General features: G+C 35.4%; 1 protein-coding gene across 4 annotated transcripts in view; it reads left to right on the top strand.

Annotated features, from left to right (window-relative positions):
* kif13ba (kinesin family member 13Ba) overlaps positions 1 to 18,543 on the top strand; it is a 96,773-nt gene that overhangs the window by 52,580 nt on the left and 25,650 nt on the right. For all 4 annotated transcript variants that reach the window (XR_008839262.1, XM_056477415.1, XM_056477416.1 and 1 more), the window contains exons 9-17: positions 6,904 to 7,016; positions 8,808 to 8,919; positions 10,547 to 10,759; positions 12,324 to 12,434; positions 12,563 to 12,697; positions 13,228 to 13,358; positions 14,567 to 14,653; positions 14,748 to 14,935; positions 18,035 to 18,293. Coding sequence is in view for 3 of the 4 variants with exons in the window: in XM_056477415.1 (XP_056333390.1) it covers positions 6,904 to 7,016; positions 8,808 to 8,919; positions 10,547 to 10,759; positions 12,324 to 12,434; positions 12,563 to 12,697; positions 13,228 to 13,358; positions 14,567 to 14,653; positions 14,748 to 14,935; positions 18,035 to 18,293 (1,349 nt within the window). In the remaining variant the exon portion in view is untranslated. The remainder of the gene's footprint in view (positions 1 to 6,903; positions 7,017 to 8,807; positions 8,920 to 10,546; positions 10,760 to 12,323; positions 12,435 to 12,562; positions 12,698 to 13,227; positions 13,359 to 14,566; positions 14,654 to 14,747; positions 14,936 to 18,034; positions 18,294 to 18,543) is intronic.

The following is an 18,543-nucleotide window of genomic DNA, read 5'->3' as shown; positions in this document are numbered from 1 at the left end:
TAAAGATCCAAGAACAGAAACACCAATGTGAAACCATCTCACCATACTGTTAATTAAAAGCAGGAAGAAAATAGGAGGAAAAAACAAATACAATGGAAGCCAGTGGTTAGTTTTTCAGCCTTCTTCAAAATATCTTCCTGTTTGAAAATAATTAAGATGATCAAACAGGTTTGGAACAAGTAAAGGGTCAGTCTTTATTTTTTTTTTCAACTACCCCTTTAAATGTTATCTTTAATTCGAGGATAGTCCTGCTTCTGTTTGCTGATAAAACTCAACTCTTGCAGTGTCCTCAGGAAATAAAGCCAAGTACTGCAGGGATGGTAAAGGTCGAGAGATGAGTCATTATGTCCAGCCCTGATGATCTCATAGATGCCTTTTATCAGCTGATGTACCCCTGTGCTGGCATAGTCCAGCGATTAGTCTCAAATGTTCCTCTTAGCGTTTTACACCACCCTTGCTTTTGTTCTGTACACTTTGCATTATTATAGGTTACTGCATAATTCGTTTCATGCATGCAGCTTCCAAGATCCAAGTAGCCGAAAATGTCAAAGAGTAAATGTTTGGAAATAGTCAATTAAATGAACCGTGCAATTAAGTGCAGAAACCTTCCCTTATCGGGTTTATCATGAGCTCATGCAAATGGCAGGAAAATTGATGAATAAATGATAGAGTGTTAGATGTCAGCTGATCTCCTCTGGAGCTGGCCTGGTGTCACTGTGCTTTTCTTTTGTGCCGTATGTCATGATCACCTGACTCGACTTGTGTCCAGTCCCTTATCTATTATTCATCAGGGTCTGGATTGTGCTGGTCACTCAACAGGTGCAAGACTTGCAGCAGAGATCTAAACTTAGCATGTTATCACTAAGTCAAATGTATTTATGGAGACCCTTTCACAGACAACAAGTCACAAAGTGTTCTGCAGTAAAAGAAAACATACAGTTGAAGTCAGAATGATTAGCCCTCTTGGATTATTAGCCTACCTGTTATTTTTCCCTAATTTCTGTTTAATGGAAAGATTTTTTTTTCAACACATTTCTAAACAGAATAGTTTTAATAACTAATTTCTAAGAACTGATTTCTTTTATCAAACACTGACAGTACATAATATTTTACTTGATATTTTTCAACATACTAGTATTCAGCTTAAAGTAACATTTAAAGGCTTAAGTAGGTTAATTAGGCAAGTCATTAGGTATGTTTCCATCGCCTTATTTTTATGTGCATTTTGGATATGCGCAAAAAAAAACGGGTTGATGGAAACGCCAAGATGCACCTAAATTTTGAAAATGTGCATAAAAACATATGCGCATAACTGAGTAGGAAAAACTTTTTATTCGATAAGAAAAGATGCACATAAACCACGATGGAAACACTTTTACTGAACAAATTCCAGTGTGCGCATTAAAAAAGTCATGTGATTATATTATAAGAGATCATGTGATGATAAAAATGTGTGTGAATGGACAAACCAGCAGGCTGAGCACATTGTAAAACATCTGAAATGTTGTTTTGGTCATTCTAAAACGCCTTAACCGTTTCAGTATTCGTGTTAAGATATTATTAATTACCTCCAGAACTGTCAAGAGCATCTGTGCTTCACGTCGAACGTCTTCAAACGCCACCCCGCGTTCATTGCTTATCGGCATTGTCTTCTGAGGCGCAAGTCATTTATCAAATAAAAAAAAGATTCACGCAGCTTCTCCTACCACAGCAAATTCCATTTTTACTTTTGATATTTAGAGCCAGATAATCAGGAAGTGACGATTTTGTTTGCTTTGACTTGTTGGATGGAAACTGCTTTATTCGCGCGTCTTTTATGCCATATTCCAGTTTTGCGCATAAAGTTTATTCGCATCTTTGGATGGAAACATAGCTAGTGTAAAAAAAGTAGTTTGTTCTGTAGAAAACAATATTATTTATGGGGCTAATAATATTGACCATAATATATATATATATATATATATATATATATATATATATATATATATATATATATATATATATATATATATATATAATTTTATTTTCTTTTTTTTTTTTATTAAAATCTGCTTTTATGCAAGCAGAAATAAAACTAATAGGACTTTCTCCAGAAAAATATTATAGGAAATAATATATTATTAAATTCCTTGCTCTGTTCAGCATCATTTGGGAAATATTTTAATTAAAAATAAAGTAATTTTGATAAATGTAGACCAAATCAGGTTTAAATCCAAGTAAAAATACAATAAAAGTTTAATCAGCCCATTATACTGTTAATTAAAATATTGGCCAAAACGATGCGTCTACAAATGTTAAAGAGGTTCTCAATGCTAGACAGAGAGAGCTCCAGAGACTTGGAGCTACAACATAGAAGGCTATGTGTGTTTTCACATTTGTAGTTTAGTTCTCTTGGTTTTTTTGGTCAATACAAACAAATAAAATTAGACATTTAGTCCTGGTTCACTTGACGTCTGTTGACACGTGTTTTTTTTTAACTTAAAAGGATATTTCACCCCAAAAATTACAATTCTGCCATCATTTATTCAAATCTTCACTTGTTCCAAACCTCTTTGACTTTCTTTCCCCTGTTGAACACAAAAAGAAGGTATTTTGATGAAATCTGGAAACATATTACTGTTGACATTCAAAGTATTTGTTTTTCCTATTATGGAAGTCATGCTTTCTTCAAAAATATATTTTTAGTATTCAGCAGACTAAAGAAACTCATAAAGATTTGGGATCAATTTAGGTAGAATTAAATGGTGAGAATTTTTATTTTTGGGAGGTATATCTCTTTAAAGATTAAAAGAACAAAAGGCATACATGATGTTTGTTTTGCAGTGAACTTGGCTGAATGTTCTTGTTTTATGTATGCACATGTGATGGTATTTTTATCAGTTGAGATCTCATGAACAGCTTATACAATATCAAAGAGTAAAACCAGCTCCAGGAATTGTAAAGGCACATACACATAGACAATTATCTGCTGCAGGAAAACATGTTTCTGAGGACCGCATTGAAGATTTAATATTAATTTGATAAACATTATGACTATAACAGGAAAAGGCAGGTTTCTCTTCCGTTTAGGTTTATTTATATAGCACTTTTCACGATAATTATCGTGAAGCTTTACAAAAGGCATGTTTTATTAAATTACAATCAGAAAAAAATTAAAGGTGTGAGTAGGCTGGACAGTACAACTGTCAAGAATATTTATATAAATATATCTGCTGTTGTACAATATAATGTACTTTTGAAAAAGCTGATATTCAATTTTCAATTGATGTTTATTTTAAAAAGCGCTTTTTTGCAATGTAGATTGTGTCAAAGCAGCCTAATTTAGTTCTAGTAAAGTCCAGATTTCAGAGTTGAAGTTGAGTTCAGTTTAGTTCAGTGTAGTTTAAATTTCACTGCTGAAACTTCAAACACTGAAGAGCAAATTCACTGAAGCGCAGCTCCACACGTCCCGAACAGAGCAAGCCAGTGGTGACAATTAAAAAAAACTTCACCAATTGACAAAGTGAAGGGAAACAAAAAACCCAGAGAGAAACCAGGCTCTGTTGGGTTGAAGCTGCAGTCTAGGCTGGAGAAGCTGGATGTCCATCGTGGAGAAGCTGCAGGTGTGAGTAGGGCATTGACGGGAGGTCAGGCTGGTCCACAGGATCTATGTGGGGGACTTGTTTGTACTGTGGTCTTTCAGCAATCAGGCTCTTGAACGCCATTCCCCCATGACCACCACAGCATCAGCTCAGGATAAGGCCTGGTCCAGGATTATGGATACCTTGGGATAATCTCTTCACAGGATTGCATCAATAGTGCTGCATAGTCTCTAGGGGCCTCGGGATGAGTATCCCCAGGTGGAAATAGAGAATAAAGAAAATAATTAGCGTAGCTGCTGTTCATAGTGCATTTAAACTATATCTATTCTATTTTTTATTTTATTTTTTTAGATATTTGTTTTTTATTACCTTTTTGAGTCCTTGTAACATTGATATTGATTGTTTAAAAAACATTTCTGGTAAGTACTGAGAGGAAAGACTCCAAGTTTCCCACTCTTAAGACTTAAAACAAATACTTAAATTGCTTTTTCATGATTTCCATGAGAGCAGACATAAATTCATGAGATCGTGGCATTGCTCTTCGTGAGGAGTTGTTTCCTTATTTAACTGTTTTATTATAATGCAAAGCACAGAAGTGTAAGTTCTGTGCTACAAGTAGCTACAGCTATAGCTTGTCTAAGCCTGTTGAAACCCATGCTAGATCCACACAGGGTGTCGGTGATCATCTTGACAGCAGCCAATTACATTGCACCACAGCACAAAACAGCTTCATTTAGGATGCCATTCAATGGGATTATTTCAGGGCGTAATGATATTGTATTTAAAAAGTCTTAAGCTTACCCTTATAAATACCAGCAGTAACCATAACTCACCTGTGTGTAGCAGGCTCAGAATTGTGCAATGTTTTAGACTACATCTAGTTATGTTCAGTTTTTCGTTCATTTAGACCTCTTTCTGCAGGGTTGGGTGATATTGTTCATTCACTTAAATGTAACCCACTAACAGAGCATTCTCACAATGGTTTGTTTCAATTAAAACATGCCTGCCAACTATAAACACACCCTAAAACAAGGCAATGAAGATGTCTTCGCCTGTCCTTCATGCTCACACATCAGGCCAAGCCCTTATGTATGAACTGTTTGTCAGCTCATCCTTCTTTAAGGGTGTGCGTGCGTGTGCGTGCGTGCGTGTGCGTGCATGCGTGTGTGCGTGCGTGTTTTCCAGCACAGTCATCAGCGCTGCACTTTTGCATGCTGTGGTTTCCCATGCAAACAGCTCTGTGAGGATATGAGACTGCTGGAGAGGCAGGAAGGGCAATGCATTACCTCTGATTTCCATATTCTTTTGTATTCAAATCTAGTTTTAACATATGATGGAAAATGGCTGGTGTTAAACCATGCATCCGGTGCACGACTGACTTTAGGCCCCGTTTACACTAATATGTATTAGTTTTAAAACACATAAACGGAGGAGAAAACGGAGACATCTGAAAACAGAAGCCTGGCTGCAGATATTCGCCTATGTGATTGGAGCTTTTCCCTCAACATTAAGTAGCCTACACACAGTTCACTCTTGCATCCTTTCCTTGTAAGTTCAGACTTCGCAAGTTTGATAGGGGAAAACAAACTCCTGAGGACACATTGGGTGAATTTTCAAAGGAAACAGTGTACTTTATAACCTCTTTCACATCACCCTGGCTACGTTCTTTCACTTGTTTACAATAAAATGAAAAGATGATAAAAGGAACTGACTATTTTCATTTTGATATTAATAACTTAACAGACACCTAAAATGTTGAGGCGTCGTGCTGCATATTTATATGAGCGTCATCTTCACTGTATGCATATTTGTTAACAAACAGAGCCTATAACATATCTGCCTTCTTTCATTTACAGTAAAAAAATATGAAACACTCTGTCTCTTTTGCTGAATATCAGTTTTAATAATCAATAATGGCCATTATAAAAGTATAACGTACATCTGAAAAAGGAGGCGTGGCTGCAGACATTCGCCTGTCTGATTGAGGCTTTTCACTCAATATTAAGTAGCCTACAACAGTTCAGTCCTGCATCCTCTCCTTGTAAGTTCAGACTTCACAAGTTGGATATGGAAAACAAACTTCAGAGGACACGTCTGGTAAATCTTTAAAGGGAACAGTGTACTTTATAACCTCATTTGCATCGCCCTGGTACGTTGTTTCACTTAACAATAAAATGAAAACATGATAAAAGGAACTGGCTATTTTCATTTTGATATTACCAACTTGACAGAAGCCATAAATGTTGAGGCGTCATGTAGCTGCATATTTATATAAGCGTCATCTTCACTGTATGCATATTTATAAACAAACAGAGCCTATAACAAAACTCCCTCCTTTCATTTACAGACTTATAATATGCTGTTGTTCTATTGAAACTTTCATTCCAAAATGGCTTTGCAAGTCGCACTAGAGTGTCACCTCTTGGTGATTCTATGCTCTTTGATGCTATAGTCTTTGACATCAGGGCCTACTGATGTCAATCAATCACACGTAAGAGTTCTTAAAGGTACAGTAGCAATAACAGCCGGTTATTTGTACAGGTAAAATGGGTCAAGAAGGAATGTAGGTGGAAAATAAAATGTTAACAATGGTGAAAGCTTTTAAACCATAAGTGATTAACGAATGAACTCTATGGCTCTATATGATTTAGTATTCTCAGGCAATGTGCATGTGGAGCCTGCAGCACAAGGAGTCTCTTTGTTGTTTTAATGCACTGTAATCTCGGTCCAGCTCACCCCTCCCCTGCTTCTCTCCCAACTTCCCATATCCTCTCAGCTCCCGCTCGCATCTCTCTGCCTCTCCTCTCAATTAAAGCTCATCTGTGATGCTCAAACAGGGGGATTGTATACAGTAAGGCCTGATGCTGGGATATAATAAAGAACTCCACCCCACACACTGCTCCAGCGCTGTGCAATAGAGAGGAGAACAATGGACGCTTGTCTACAGTCCACCATAGCCTCTCATGCCATTGTTCCTTCGTAATATAGGACAGCTCACCAGAATTTGTCCAGCCTGGTCATTCATACACAAATTTAACGTTTAAAGCCGTTTCCCTTGGTTTCTAAGGGAGCACCAGCACCAACAGGCTTGACAACCATGACAATGTTCAGTAGTCTGGGATCATTTTGCTGTTTTTTTCTTTAATTATTAGTCCTACTTCTGTTAGTTTGCAGTTTTATTTCCAGGATAGCTTGGTTGTGTTCATGGAAATGTGTACGTAATGAAGGGCTTGTGCTGCATTTTTGTTTTTTAAGCAGTATGCTGATGTCAAAATTTGATGTTAGCATTTCTTATTTGTTTTTTTGTCCTTTCTTTTTACAGACAAGTGGGGAGAAGGTGAGTAAGCTGAGTTTGGTGGACCTGGCAGGAAGTGAAAGAGCTGCAAAGACAGGCGCTGCAGGCGAGCGGCTCAAAGAAGGCAGCAACATCAACAAGTGTGTGCACCCTTGACTCATTATGCAGTGCCTTTTTTAGTCTTGATACTTTTATTCATAAACCTACAAAGGGTTAGCTTGAATCTGATGGCACCTGTCAAGAACAAGTCTGGATCATATTATAGCCTAAAAAAAAAAAATGTTTTTTACTTAAAGAAAATCAAAGCCTTATACTTTGAGTCTTAAACTTAGACTTAGATCAGAGGCTTAAAATATTACATTTCTGTTTTATACTTAATATGCTGTTAGATTACTATTATTATACTGTGTGTTAATGTATTATGGAATTATGCCCTACAGAGAATGCATTGTTTGCAGAATAAGGGTGTGCGTATAATTTGTTAGAATGTAATTGACAGTTTTCCAAATATAACACATTATTTTATATTTTCCAAATATTAAATATTATTTTATATTTTCTAAATTTTAAATTTTATTTTATATTTTCTACATTTAAAATATTATTTTAGATTTTCTACATTTTAAATATTATTTTAGATTTTCTACATTTTAAATATTTTAGATTTTCTACATTTCAAATATTATTTTAGATTTTCTACATTTCAAATATTATTTTAGATTTTCTACATTTCAAATATTATTTTAGATTTTCTACATTTCAAATATTATTTTAGATTTTCTACATTTCAAATATTATTTTATATTTTCTACATTTTAAATATTTTATATTTTCTACATTTTAAATATTTTATATTTTCTCAATTTCAAAATGCTATTTAGTCATTTCCAAATTTTAAATATTTTTTTTATATTTTCCAAATTTTAAATATTATTTTATTTTACTATTATAAATTAAATGTGTAATATTGTTCAGAGTAAGGCAACGCAGTGACGGAGTAGTAGTGCTTGCTGTCGCCTCACAGCAAGAAGGTCGCTGGTTCGAATCTTGGCTGGGTCAGTAGGCGTTTCTGTGTGCATGTTCTCCCTGCGTTCGTGTGGGTTTCCTCCGGGTGCTCCGGTTTCCCCACAGTCCAAAGACATGTGGTACAGTTGAATTGGGTAGGCTAAATTGTCTGTAGTGTATGAGTGTGAATGAGTGTGTATGGATGTTTCCCAGGGATGGGTTGTGGCTGAAAGGGCATCCGCTGCGTAAAACATGTGCTGGATAAGTTGGCAGTTGTAGCGACCCCACAATAATAAAGGGACTAAGACGAAAAGAAAATGAACGAATAAATGTTCAGAGTAAAATAATTATTCATATGTAAAGTAAAATAATATATTTTTATATTTTTATAATTTATATTTTTTATCTTAATAAATAAATACTTTCATATTTTTTTAGGCACAATTAAATAACATTTTTTTCTTTAAATTAAGGGATAAAAAAAGAAAAATCTTGCCTAATTGTGTTTCTGATTGCCTGACTCACTTCTAAATGTTTCCTTTAGCACTGATTTAAGGCGTTTCCTTTTCTGTCTGATGAGTGCTTTACATTTTAACCAGGACATTGAAATATTTTGACTAATATGTAGACATGCTCTTTACCAAGCTCCTCTCTAATAGTGTGTCTGGACATTTTAGTCATCCAAAAATATATTTTAGGAACATCGATGCTCCTTACTCTTTCCGTGTCTGAAAGAGGTGTTTTATACTGTGGAGAATCAGACTTTTTAATATTGCTTCATCTAAGGGCACAGTTTGTTCTGAGAATGCTTTATAAGTCTGGCAAAGGCTTTTGGCCCACCGGCGCATATTTCTGTGTGTGAGGAGTCTCTCTTTCCTTTTTTGCTTATTTTTTCCATCTCTATCTTTCCTCCCGCCACCGGACAGGTCTCTAACCACTCTGGGTTTGGTGATCTCAGCGCTGGCAGACCAGGGCGCTGGAAAAAACAAGAACAAGTTTGTGCCCTACAGAGATTCAGTGCTGACATGGCTGCTCAAGGTACCAACACTGATTCCATCCCGTAAACACTGGGACAGGGAATTTCCACATTACTTTAGATTTTTTTTCAAATCACAAATCACAAATCACCCCCCCCCCCCCACACACACACACACCTTAGAATAATATACACTACCATTTGAAGTTTGGGATTAGACCTTTGTGAGTTTTGAGGATTGTGACTACTCCTCATTAAGGCTGCTTTAATTTAAATGTGAAATCTTATTTAAATTACAAAAACGGTTTTAAATTTTTGCATGTTTTATAATGTAATTAATTTTTGTGATTCAAAGTTAATTTAAGTGAAATAAGTTTTTATGGTCACACGATCCTTCTTAAATCAAATAAAATATGCTGATTTGCTGTTTTCATTATGTTACTATTTTTTTCTCTTTGTTTTATGAATGCTTTACATATTTTAGCATTTTTTTAAAGTTAAGTCAAATTTTATATAAAAAAAGCACTTAGAGAGAGAAAATATACAACAAAATAAGCATAATTGTAAATAAAATACATTAAATACAAAATAAAATATAGCTAAACTACCTAAAAAGGCATATGAATTAAAATAAGCAGTTACTGAGATCAGGTGTCAAATGCTAATGACAAAAAAAAATTATAAGAGCTGATTTAAATGAGAACACAAAAGAGACCTGTCTAATGGACAGCAGCAAATCATTCCACAGTCTAGGACCTATCACAGCGAAAACAACATCCCCTCTAAGCTTACGCTTTGTTTTTGGTACAATCAGGATAAGCTGATCAGCTGTAAATCAGGTGGGGCAAGACCATTTAGAGATTTAAAAACAAATAAGAGAATCTTAAACTGTATTCTAAAATGATCTGGCTAACAATGAAGCGAAGCTAACAGAGGGAAGATGTGGTCATATTTGCGAAACCGGCGTGCTGCAGCATTTTGCACCATTTGCAAATGAACAATAGCTGACCTGCTACTTCCCACACACAGTGCGTTACAGTAATCTAACCTAGTGGTCACAAAAGCATGCATTACTGTCTCAAACTGTTGTTTTGGTATATGTTGCTTTATTTTTGCAAGTTTCCTTAATTTAAAGAAGCTATATTTAACCACCGCTTTCATCTGATTGTCAAATTTTAAATCTGAGTCAAATTTCACCCCTAAATTTGTGATGTTTTTATTTTTATTTTTTTAACCAGTGTTTTATTTGACCTAAAAATGCCTAATAAATGTCTTTACTTCTTGATGAATAAAAGTAAATACATGTTTTTGAATAGTAACGTTTCACAGTTTCCACAAAAATATGAATCAACCCAACAGTTTTTAACTCTGATAATAATAAATGTTTTTTTTTTGTGTGTGTTTCTGAAGCATCATGTGACTCCGAAGACTCGAGTAATGATGTTGAAAACTCAACTTTAAAACACAGGATTAAATACAATATTAAACAGAATTTAATAACATTTTAAATTGAGATAAAATGCTACCACCACAGCTTTTACTGCATTCATGATCACATAAATGCAGCCTTGGTGAGCAGAATATACTCTTTTCTGATCTTAAACACTTGACCGGCAGTGTATGATCTCTGGAAAGTGATCTTAGCACTAGCGTTGATGTCTAAAGTATGTCCTTCTGGTGCCATTGCAGGACAGTCTAGGTGGAAACAGTCGTACCGCTATGGTTGCCACAGTGAGCCCAGCGGCAGATAATTACGATGAGACACTGTCAACATTACGCTATGCAGATCGAGCAAAGAGCATCGTCAACCATGCCGTGGTCAATGAAGACCCCAATGCCAGGATCATCCGGGAGCTCAGAGAGGAGGTGGAGAAACTGCGAGATCAGCTGACGCAGGCTGAGGTACACACTTGCCATTTAAAGTGAATTTCAGCTGCATTTAGCATGTACAACGGCCAGTAGCATTGATATGTATTAAGGATGACTTGCATTGAGATAATGTAAAACCAAGTAGCTAGTGATTCACCAGTCTTGATTTTCATGGTCGATTCTTTTTGCTCATTTTTAATTATGCATTACAAGCAAATTTGCTGCTTTAGATACCAATTACCAATTTAGTTTTTTCAACCATAGTTTTAAACTAGAAACTAAAAATTACTGCACCAAAGCTCAGTATTCACAACTGAAGCTTGTGCACTGCTTTTAGCTTTGGAACAAATAGAAAAAGAACAGCAACACCAGTTTTTAATTTGTACAGATTCTGTACCCTGCTTACAAGCACTTGGATCTATGAAAACTGATCGTCCTATGATTTTTAGGATAATAGAAAAAGTGGACCTTTTAAAGGAAAAAGACTTTGATATTATTTTTTGCTGGATACCTGGTCATATGGGATTCATTGGAAACGAACGTGCAGATAAAACAGCTAAGGAAGCCCTACGGTTGGAGATAACAGAATGTAAAATTCCTGTGACTGATGTTAAACCTGTTTTAAAGCTGTATATTAATGAGAAATGGCAAATTGATTGGGATTAATGTAGAAACAACAAATTGTATGAAGTGAATCCATCTGTAAATGAAAGAAATAATTACCATTTTGAAAGTAGACTTGATCAGGTTGTACATGCGAGATGTCGAATCGAACACTCAAGACTCACTCATATTTATTGAAAAGTAAGAAAAACCTATCTGTAACTTGTGTATAATTATTTTGACGATAAACATATTTTGATAGATGGTGTATTTTTAAGTATATTAGAGAACGTTTTTATTCAGGAGTTAATTTAAGGGAGATGTTTGAAAAGGTGTCTTCTGGAACCATTTTAGAATATTTATCTCTAATCAAACTAAAATATTGCATATGACTCTGTTCAATGTTTTTTTTGTGTGCATGTATGTTTGTTAAAAAACTGATATGATTGGTATATATTGTTTATTTAGGATAGATTTTTCCATGAATATAGCCAATGCTGCTGATATTGCACTAAAATATAAATAAATAAAAATGACTGCACTGTAATTAGGCAGATAGTAGTTTAAATTAGATTTGCTGTTTCCAAATATAAAATAAAAACTAAATATTCTGACTTTAGCTTTTTAATAATTTAATATTTAAGCTACAAAAGCCAGTAAACCGTAAATATGTTGAATAAAAATGCAGTGTCAATCTCTGTCTGTAGCTGACACTAACATAACAGCAGGAATGATTGCTTATCCTTGGTTAGTTCTGTAAACACAGCTTTATTTATATACATACTATGTAATATACAGAGATGTGTTATACAGAGATAATCTAAGAAGATTTTTGTTTGTCAGCATGACAAGTGAATCCTGTTTAGTTGTTGCCCTCTCAATGTAATATTAGAAATATCTTACAGATCAGCAGTTAAAGTGATTTTTACCTTTTAATGTGCATTTGCAAAAAGTCCAAAACGTTGTGCTAAGAGCATGCGATGTTACTCCATAGTCTATGAAGGCGCCAGAACTGAAAGAGAGACTGGAAGAATCCGAGAAGCTGATTCAAGAGATGACTGTCACCTGGGAAGAGAAACTTCGCAAAACTGAGGAAATTGCACAGGTAACAGCAACTGTAATTTTGGCAGTTTGCTTTGTCTGGATTGTATTGTTTATGACTGGTTGCTCTGTAGTTCATGTGAGATCAAATTATTAATCAAACACACTCAGATTATTTTTTTTTCTCCACAGGAGAGACAGAAACAGCTGGAGAGCCTTGGCATCTCGTTACAGTCTTCTGGTATCAAGGTTGGAGAAGATAAATGCTTCCTGGTCAACCTCAACGCTGACCCTGCCCTTAATGAACTACTGGTTTATTATCTAAAGGTAATGGACAACCAGGACTTTTTTAAGATACTGCACAATTAGTGATGTTAGTTTTTGGGCTTTGGCTTGAGCACCAAATCGGCATGTTAAAATAATTTCTGAAGGATCATCTGACGCTGAAAAACACATCACTTTAAGCCTGCTGAAAATTCAACTTTGCAATCACAGGATTATATTTTGGAATGTATATAAATAGAAATTAGTGCTTTTAAACAGGTAATTTCATTGCAAAATGTGCAGTTTTATTACATACCCTAAACTTTATATAGGAAAATTGTAGTAATAGTTTGAAAACATAATAATAATAATAGTCAAACAATACATTAATGTTTATTAATATATTTATTGTATAGTAATTAGTATATTTATTGTATTTTTTTAATTAGAATTAATACAAATTTTTCCTGTCTGATGGACAGCATGTTGTCAGCATTTTGACCACATTTGGCCTTTAAGATGTGGCATACATTAAGTGTTTGTGGATCTGCTTGCTGTGTAATAGCAGAAGTTAATGCGGAGATGTTTTTCAGGAACACACTAAGGTTGGCTCAGCAGACTCGCAGGACATCCAGCTATGCGGAATGGGAATCCAAGCAGAGCATTGTGTCATTAACATCACACCTGAGGGAGCCGTCTTCATCAACCCTTACAGAAACTCAAGGTAATGCAGTAATGATGGTAGTGTAAATGTTTGACATGGGTAAACAAAAAGGATATGGGTTCAAAGCCCAGCAGGTCCATGTACAAATAAAATATACATAAATATAAATCAATAATCATTTGCCAATAATAGTGTCACTCTTATATTTAAGAAAAAAAAAATCAAATGGTCAAATATAAGTTAAATTAACTGTTTGCAATTGTTCTCAAAAAGAATTGAAGTTTTTGTTTAATATTTTGACATATAAATAAAAAAATCATAGCATTAATGTTAAGCAATATTAATGAAGGACACTGTAGGTAAGTCTGAAAGTCGGCATAAAATCAAAATGTATTTTTTGTATTTTTGATATGTATATAGTAGTGCGTGTTATAAATGATGTATCTGTGCCCTTCATTATTACATAAAATTAGTTTGCCCTTGTAATCCTTAAACGAATTCCAAAACCTTCCCTCCCTCCTTGATATGACATTTTAAAAAAATTTTTTATTTATTTTTTTTCTTTTTCTTCCACTTCTGGTCATATAAATAACTTTCGGGCTGGGTTATCAGTCCTTTGGAGCAAAGTTACCAATCCTCTAGGCTTGGGCAATCCGGAGTGTCTCATTTCTTCCCTGCTTTGATCTATTCGTCAACCTTGTTTTGTTAGTAATGCCCTTCTTCCAATGATCCAATTGGTTCCAAAAGGATGAAATCATACACTGCCCTATGTTTTTTTCTTCGTTTCATGACCGTTTCAATTGGATGTACGTCATGAAATGGGGAAAAAGGACAATCTCAATAAGAAAGAAGTCTGCATAAACCAGAAGTCATTTGTTTCAGTATGTTGATGGGCTTCTTATTGAAATAGCGGGTGGGGCTTTCTTTTTGCTCATTTCATCTTAGCAAACAAACGGTAAGAGGGCGTGGTTAAGAATATTGTGGTGGAAGAGGTCAAACTGACGTTAACAGAGAAGGGCCACTACTCCAAATGAGAAAGAAAACGGTCAGACTTTGATTGAAGATCAGTGGATTAAGTTGCATGGATACAAAAAAAACATTGTAAATTTTGATTTCACACAGACGTTAATATATTAACAAATGCATTTTTCACAGCCTTCTTTGCTCATATGTACCAAGGGGGGTGCCAATTTTAATAGAGGGCACTCTAGGTAACTCTTAATTCAGCTTTAGTTTAATATAATAAGCCGATGTTCCCTGTGTTGCAGAACATGTGTGAATGGCTCTCCAGTCACTAGCCGGCAGCAGCTTCACCATGGTGATCGTATTCTTTGGGGAAACAATCACTTTTTCAGGTCAGTTTTCATTACTCCAGACTCCAGAGTGTCACGCAGCGGCTTTCTGTATTTGTAAATGAAAGTGCATTATGGATATCTGTGTCTCGCTCAGGATAAACCTGCCAAAGCGGCGCCTGCGGGGTGAGGAAGTGGAGGGTGAGGGAGGGAACATGAAGAGCAGTAACAGCAGCGAGCAGCTGGACGGAGAAGGAGACACTGCCAGCGAGGTGTCCAGTGAGGTCAGCTTCAGCTACGAGTTTGCTCAGACTGAGGTCATGATGAAGGCTTTGGGAAGCAACGGTGAGTTTTAGCCACACAGAACACCTTAAAAAGCGAGGTTAAAAGAAATCTGACTTTTTATAACCTTTTATCTATTTACCATTCAAAGAGTTGGGGTCAGGAAGATTTTTTTAAAGTGTTTTTGAAACAATTAAGGGTAAATTTATTTGTTAAAGGAAAACAGTTATATTGTAAGTAACTTATAACTCTTATTGCAGTTTAAATTCCGCTTAAAGTAGGGCTGCATGATATTGGAAAAATCTAACATTGCGATTATTTTTTTACTTTGCGATCTATATTGCGATATGAAAACAATTTCACCTCTTTAATATGTCTATTTGAAAAGAATTTATAATGTTAAGGCTCGTACACACTGGGACGCTTTTCGTTCGCGTTTTTCCGGATTCAAATCCAAACGATTTTTCACTGCCGTCGAGCAGAAGAGTATGCAAAATCACTCCTTGATGGTAGATGGCGCTACACAACTTTAAGCTTCTGACACCCGCTTGTAACACAGAAGAAGAAAACAGAAAGTTGACACGCTTGTTAAAGTTTCTGGCGATTCGAATACGCATGGATGGTTCAAGGAGCAGCTTCAGCTCTAGCGATGAAGAAATGATTATTGCTCACCAGTGCAATAAGCAGCTCCACGATCATATCGCCTCTGGACATCTTCTTCAATATGTGCTCGTATTGATAGTTTTGCACTTGAGTGCCTCCAAGTGCTGTTAATTGTAACTTCAGCAGCTACATGCACGTGAACAAAAGTGCCAATCTGATAAAAAAATGACGCTTTTACACCTGGCATTGTGCGCGTTCACATTGGCGCCCTTTATTTAGTCACGAGGCGTTAAACGTCGACAGAAAACGCGAGCAAAAAGCGTCCCGGTGTGCACAGGCCTTTGGATTGATCGATTGGGATGATTTTGCAGTGGGAGTGCATCTTCGATTAAATCTAATAAACAATCAATAAACTTTTTGGCGTCCTCCAACACATTTACGTTGTGGTCTGTGCTATTTGCAGTGCATTTCTATATTTGCATGTGTTGTGAGTATTTTCATGCCCTTGTTTAGTCAGAGATTGATGAATTAATTTTTAGTATTTGTATCTCCATAAATCTGATGAAGAATCTGTAAAATTTTTGGGGCCCTCGACACATTTTGATTGTGGTCTGTGCTTCTTGCAGTGCATTTCTATATTTGCATGTGTTGTGAGTATTTTCATCCATACCGATCTATAAATACAATCAAGAAAAAGATGACAATCAAGAACAATTGAAATAAAATGTTTTATCGTTTCTTGAGTCTAACAGTATTCAAGTACAGTTACTGAATGATAAAAATAAAAATAATTCAATAATATTAATCGTAGTTGAGGTCACAAGTGGTACAATTTCTTATCCCTGAATGCTTTTAAAATTTATTATACAATCTCAGGCATCAAAAACACATGCAAATGATAAATTGTAAAACAAACTCAACAACTCAATATCCTGCGATGCGACTATTGTGAATGATCACATTGCGATATCGATGCTGAAACGATATGTTGTGCAGCGCTTGCGTGAACCCAAAGTTGATTGTACGTATATTTCAGTATGTAGATATATTTCAGTATGTTGATGTATTTCCAACTGAAATGGAATATTGAGTAGGGTAGGGTAGCTTTCTTTTTGCATGTCAATCTCTCATAGCAAACTAACAGTGGGAGGGGCGTGGCTAAGGATATTGTGGCTGCAGCCGTCAAACTGACATCAACAGGGAACAAAAGATCAGCAGAGCTACTTTAAACACAGAAGCAAATGGTCAGACTTTGATTGAAGATTACCAAAACGGGTTTTTTTCAGTGTTTTGCACCGATTAATTGTTCACTTAACTAAGAATAAACATTGTAAATTGTGACTTGACTTTTTTGCCTATTTAATTGTATGGAAATAAATACTCACATTTTTTATTTTATTTATTTATTTTTTTTAATTTTGAAGAAATATTTTCTGTAGTTTAGACTAAGGCAAAAATGGCGTTTACCTGAAACTATAAATCTTAAATTAAAAAAATGTCAATTAGTTTCTTAATTGAATTTTTGTTGTATATACATTTTGCCAAACCTAAACATTTGAACACTGGTTCATTTTGATTCTTTGTTGTTTTTATTTTTTTTATATTTGTCTTTTATTCTTGTTTATGTAAAGCACTTTTATTTACCATTGTGTATGAAATGTGCTATATCAGCAGTGTCCAAACTCTGTCCTGGAGGACCGGTGTCCTGTAGATTTTAGCTCCAACTTGCTTCAACACACCTGCAAGGATGTTTCTAGAAAGCATAGTAAGAGCTTGATTAGCTGGCCCAGGTGTGTCTGATTGGAGTTGGAACTAAACTTTGCAGGACACCAGCCCTCCAGGACCGAGTGTGGACCCCCCTGTGCTCTATGAATAAACGTGCCTTGCTTTGCATTGCCTAGTATAGCTTAAAAAAAATTTAACATTACTGCTATTTAAAACATACACACTATTTTCCATTCAGGAAAAGCAAACTACTCATTATTTAACAAAAAGTTAACCAATAAAAAAACTAATGTAATTGTCATATTTTTCTTAAAAGCTAGCAATTAAGACTACACAATATATATCATTTCAGCATTGATATCGCAGTGTGATCATTCGCAATAGTCACATCGCAGGATATGCAATGTTAAGGCTCTGTTATAATTTATAGTTTGCATGGGTTTGCAAGGCCTGTGACTGTATAATGATTTTAAAAGCATTCAGGCACCCTCAATTACACCCTTTGTAACTTTAATAACGATTCATTTTATTGAATTATTTTTATTATTCAATTACCTGAATACTGTTAGACTTGGAAAAACAATATCTTTTGCTTTATTGTATGACTCTATGCTTGTAGATTGTTTATTATATTTTATGCAGATGCACCACACTCCACTACATCTTAATCAATCTAAAATGACCAATTGTTTCCAAATAGAGATATTAAGTCATTTGGAAATATCGCGATATATATTCTAGAATGACATAATATTGCATTGTTAGATTTTTCCAATATTGTGCAGCCCTACTTGCAATAATGGTTAAAAATGACCCTTTTTTGTCATCTTCCAGACCCCATGCAGGCTGTTTTGCAGTCTCTGGAGCGCCAGCATGAGGAGGAGAAGCGAACTGCTCTGGAGCGTCAGCGGCTGATGTACGAGCAGGAGCTGCAGCAGCTGCGCAGACAACTCACTCCAGACAGACAGAGCATGCAAATCCCACAGTCACAGCCCTTACAGCCACACTACCGCAGCATGGAGAGGCTGAGTCAAGGAGGAATGTCTTCATCATCCAGCGCACAGCATCGCCTGCGCCAGTGGAGCGAGGAGAGGTGAGCTTTAAAATGTTTGGCGTCCGCATGATTTATGTTTTACAAGAGACTGTTGTGCTCATCAAGGCTGCATGTGTTCAATGGAAGTACAGCAAAGTTTTAAAAAAATTTAAAAGAACTGTTTTTTTTGTTTGTTTGTTTTTTTTTTGTTTTTTTTTTATTGAATTTATTTTAAAATTGTTTTAATTTCTGGATAAAATTTTTTATTTTTTTTTTCACTTAATGAGCTTTTGATGAAAACATAATACTC

The sequence above is a fragment of the Danio aesculapii genome, chromosome 17 (genome assembly GCF_903798145.1).
Source record: "Danio aesculapii chromosome 17, fDanAes4.1, whole genome shotgun sequence".
Lineage (NCBI taxonomy): Eukaryota > Metazoa > Chordata > Actinopteri > Cypriniformes > Danionidae > Danio > Danio aesculapii.
Note: the sequence above shows the minus strand (reverse complement) of the source record. Positions and strands in the feature narration are given on the sequence as shown.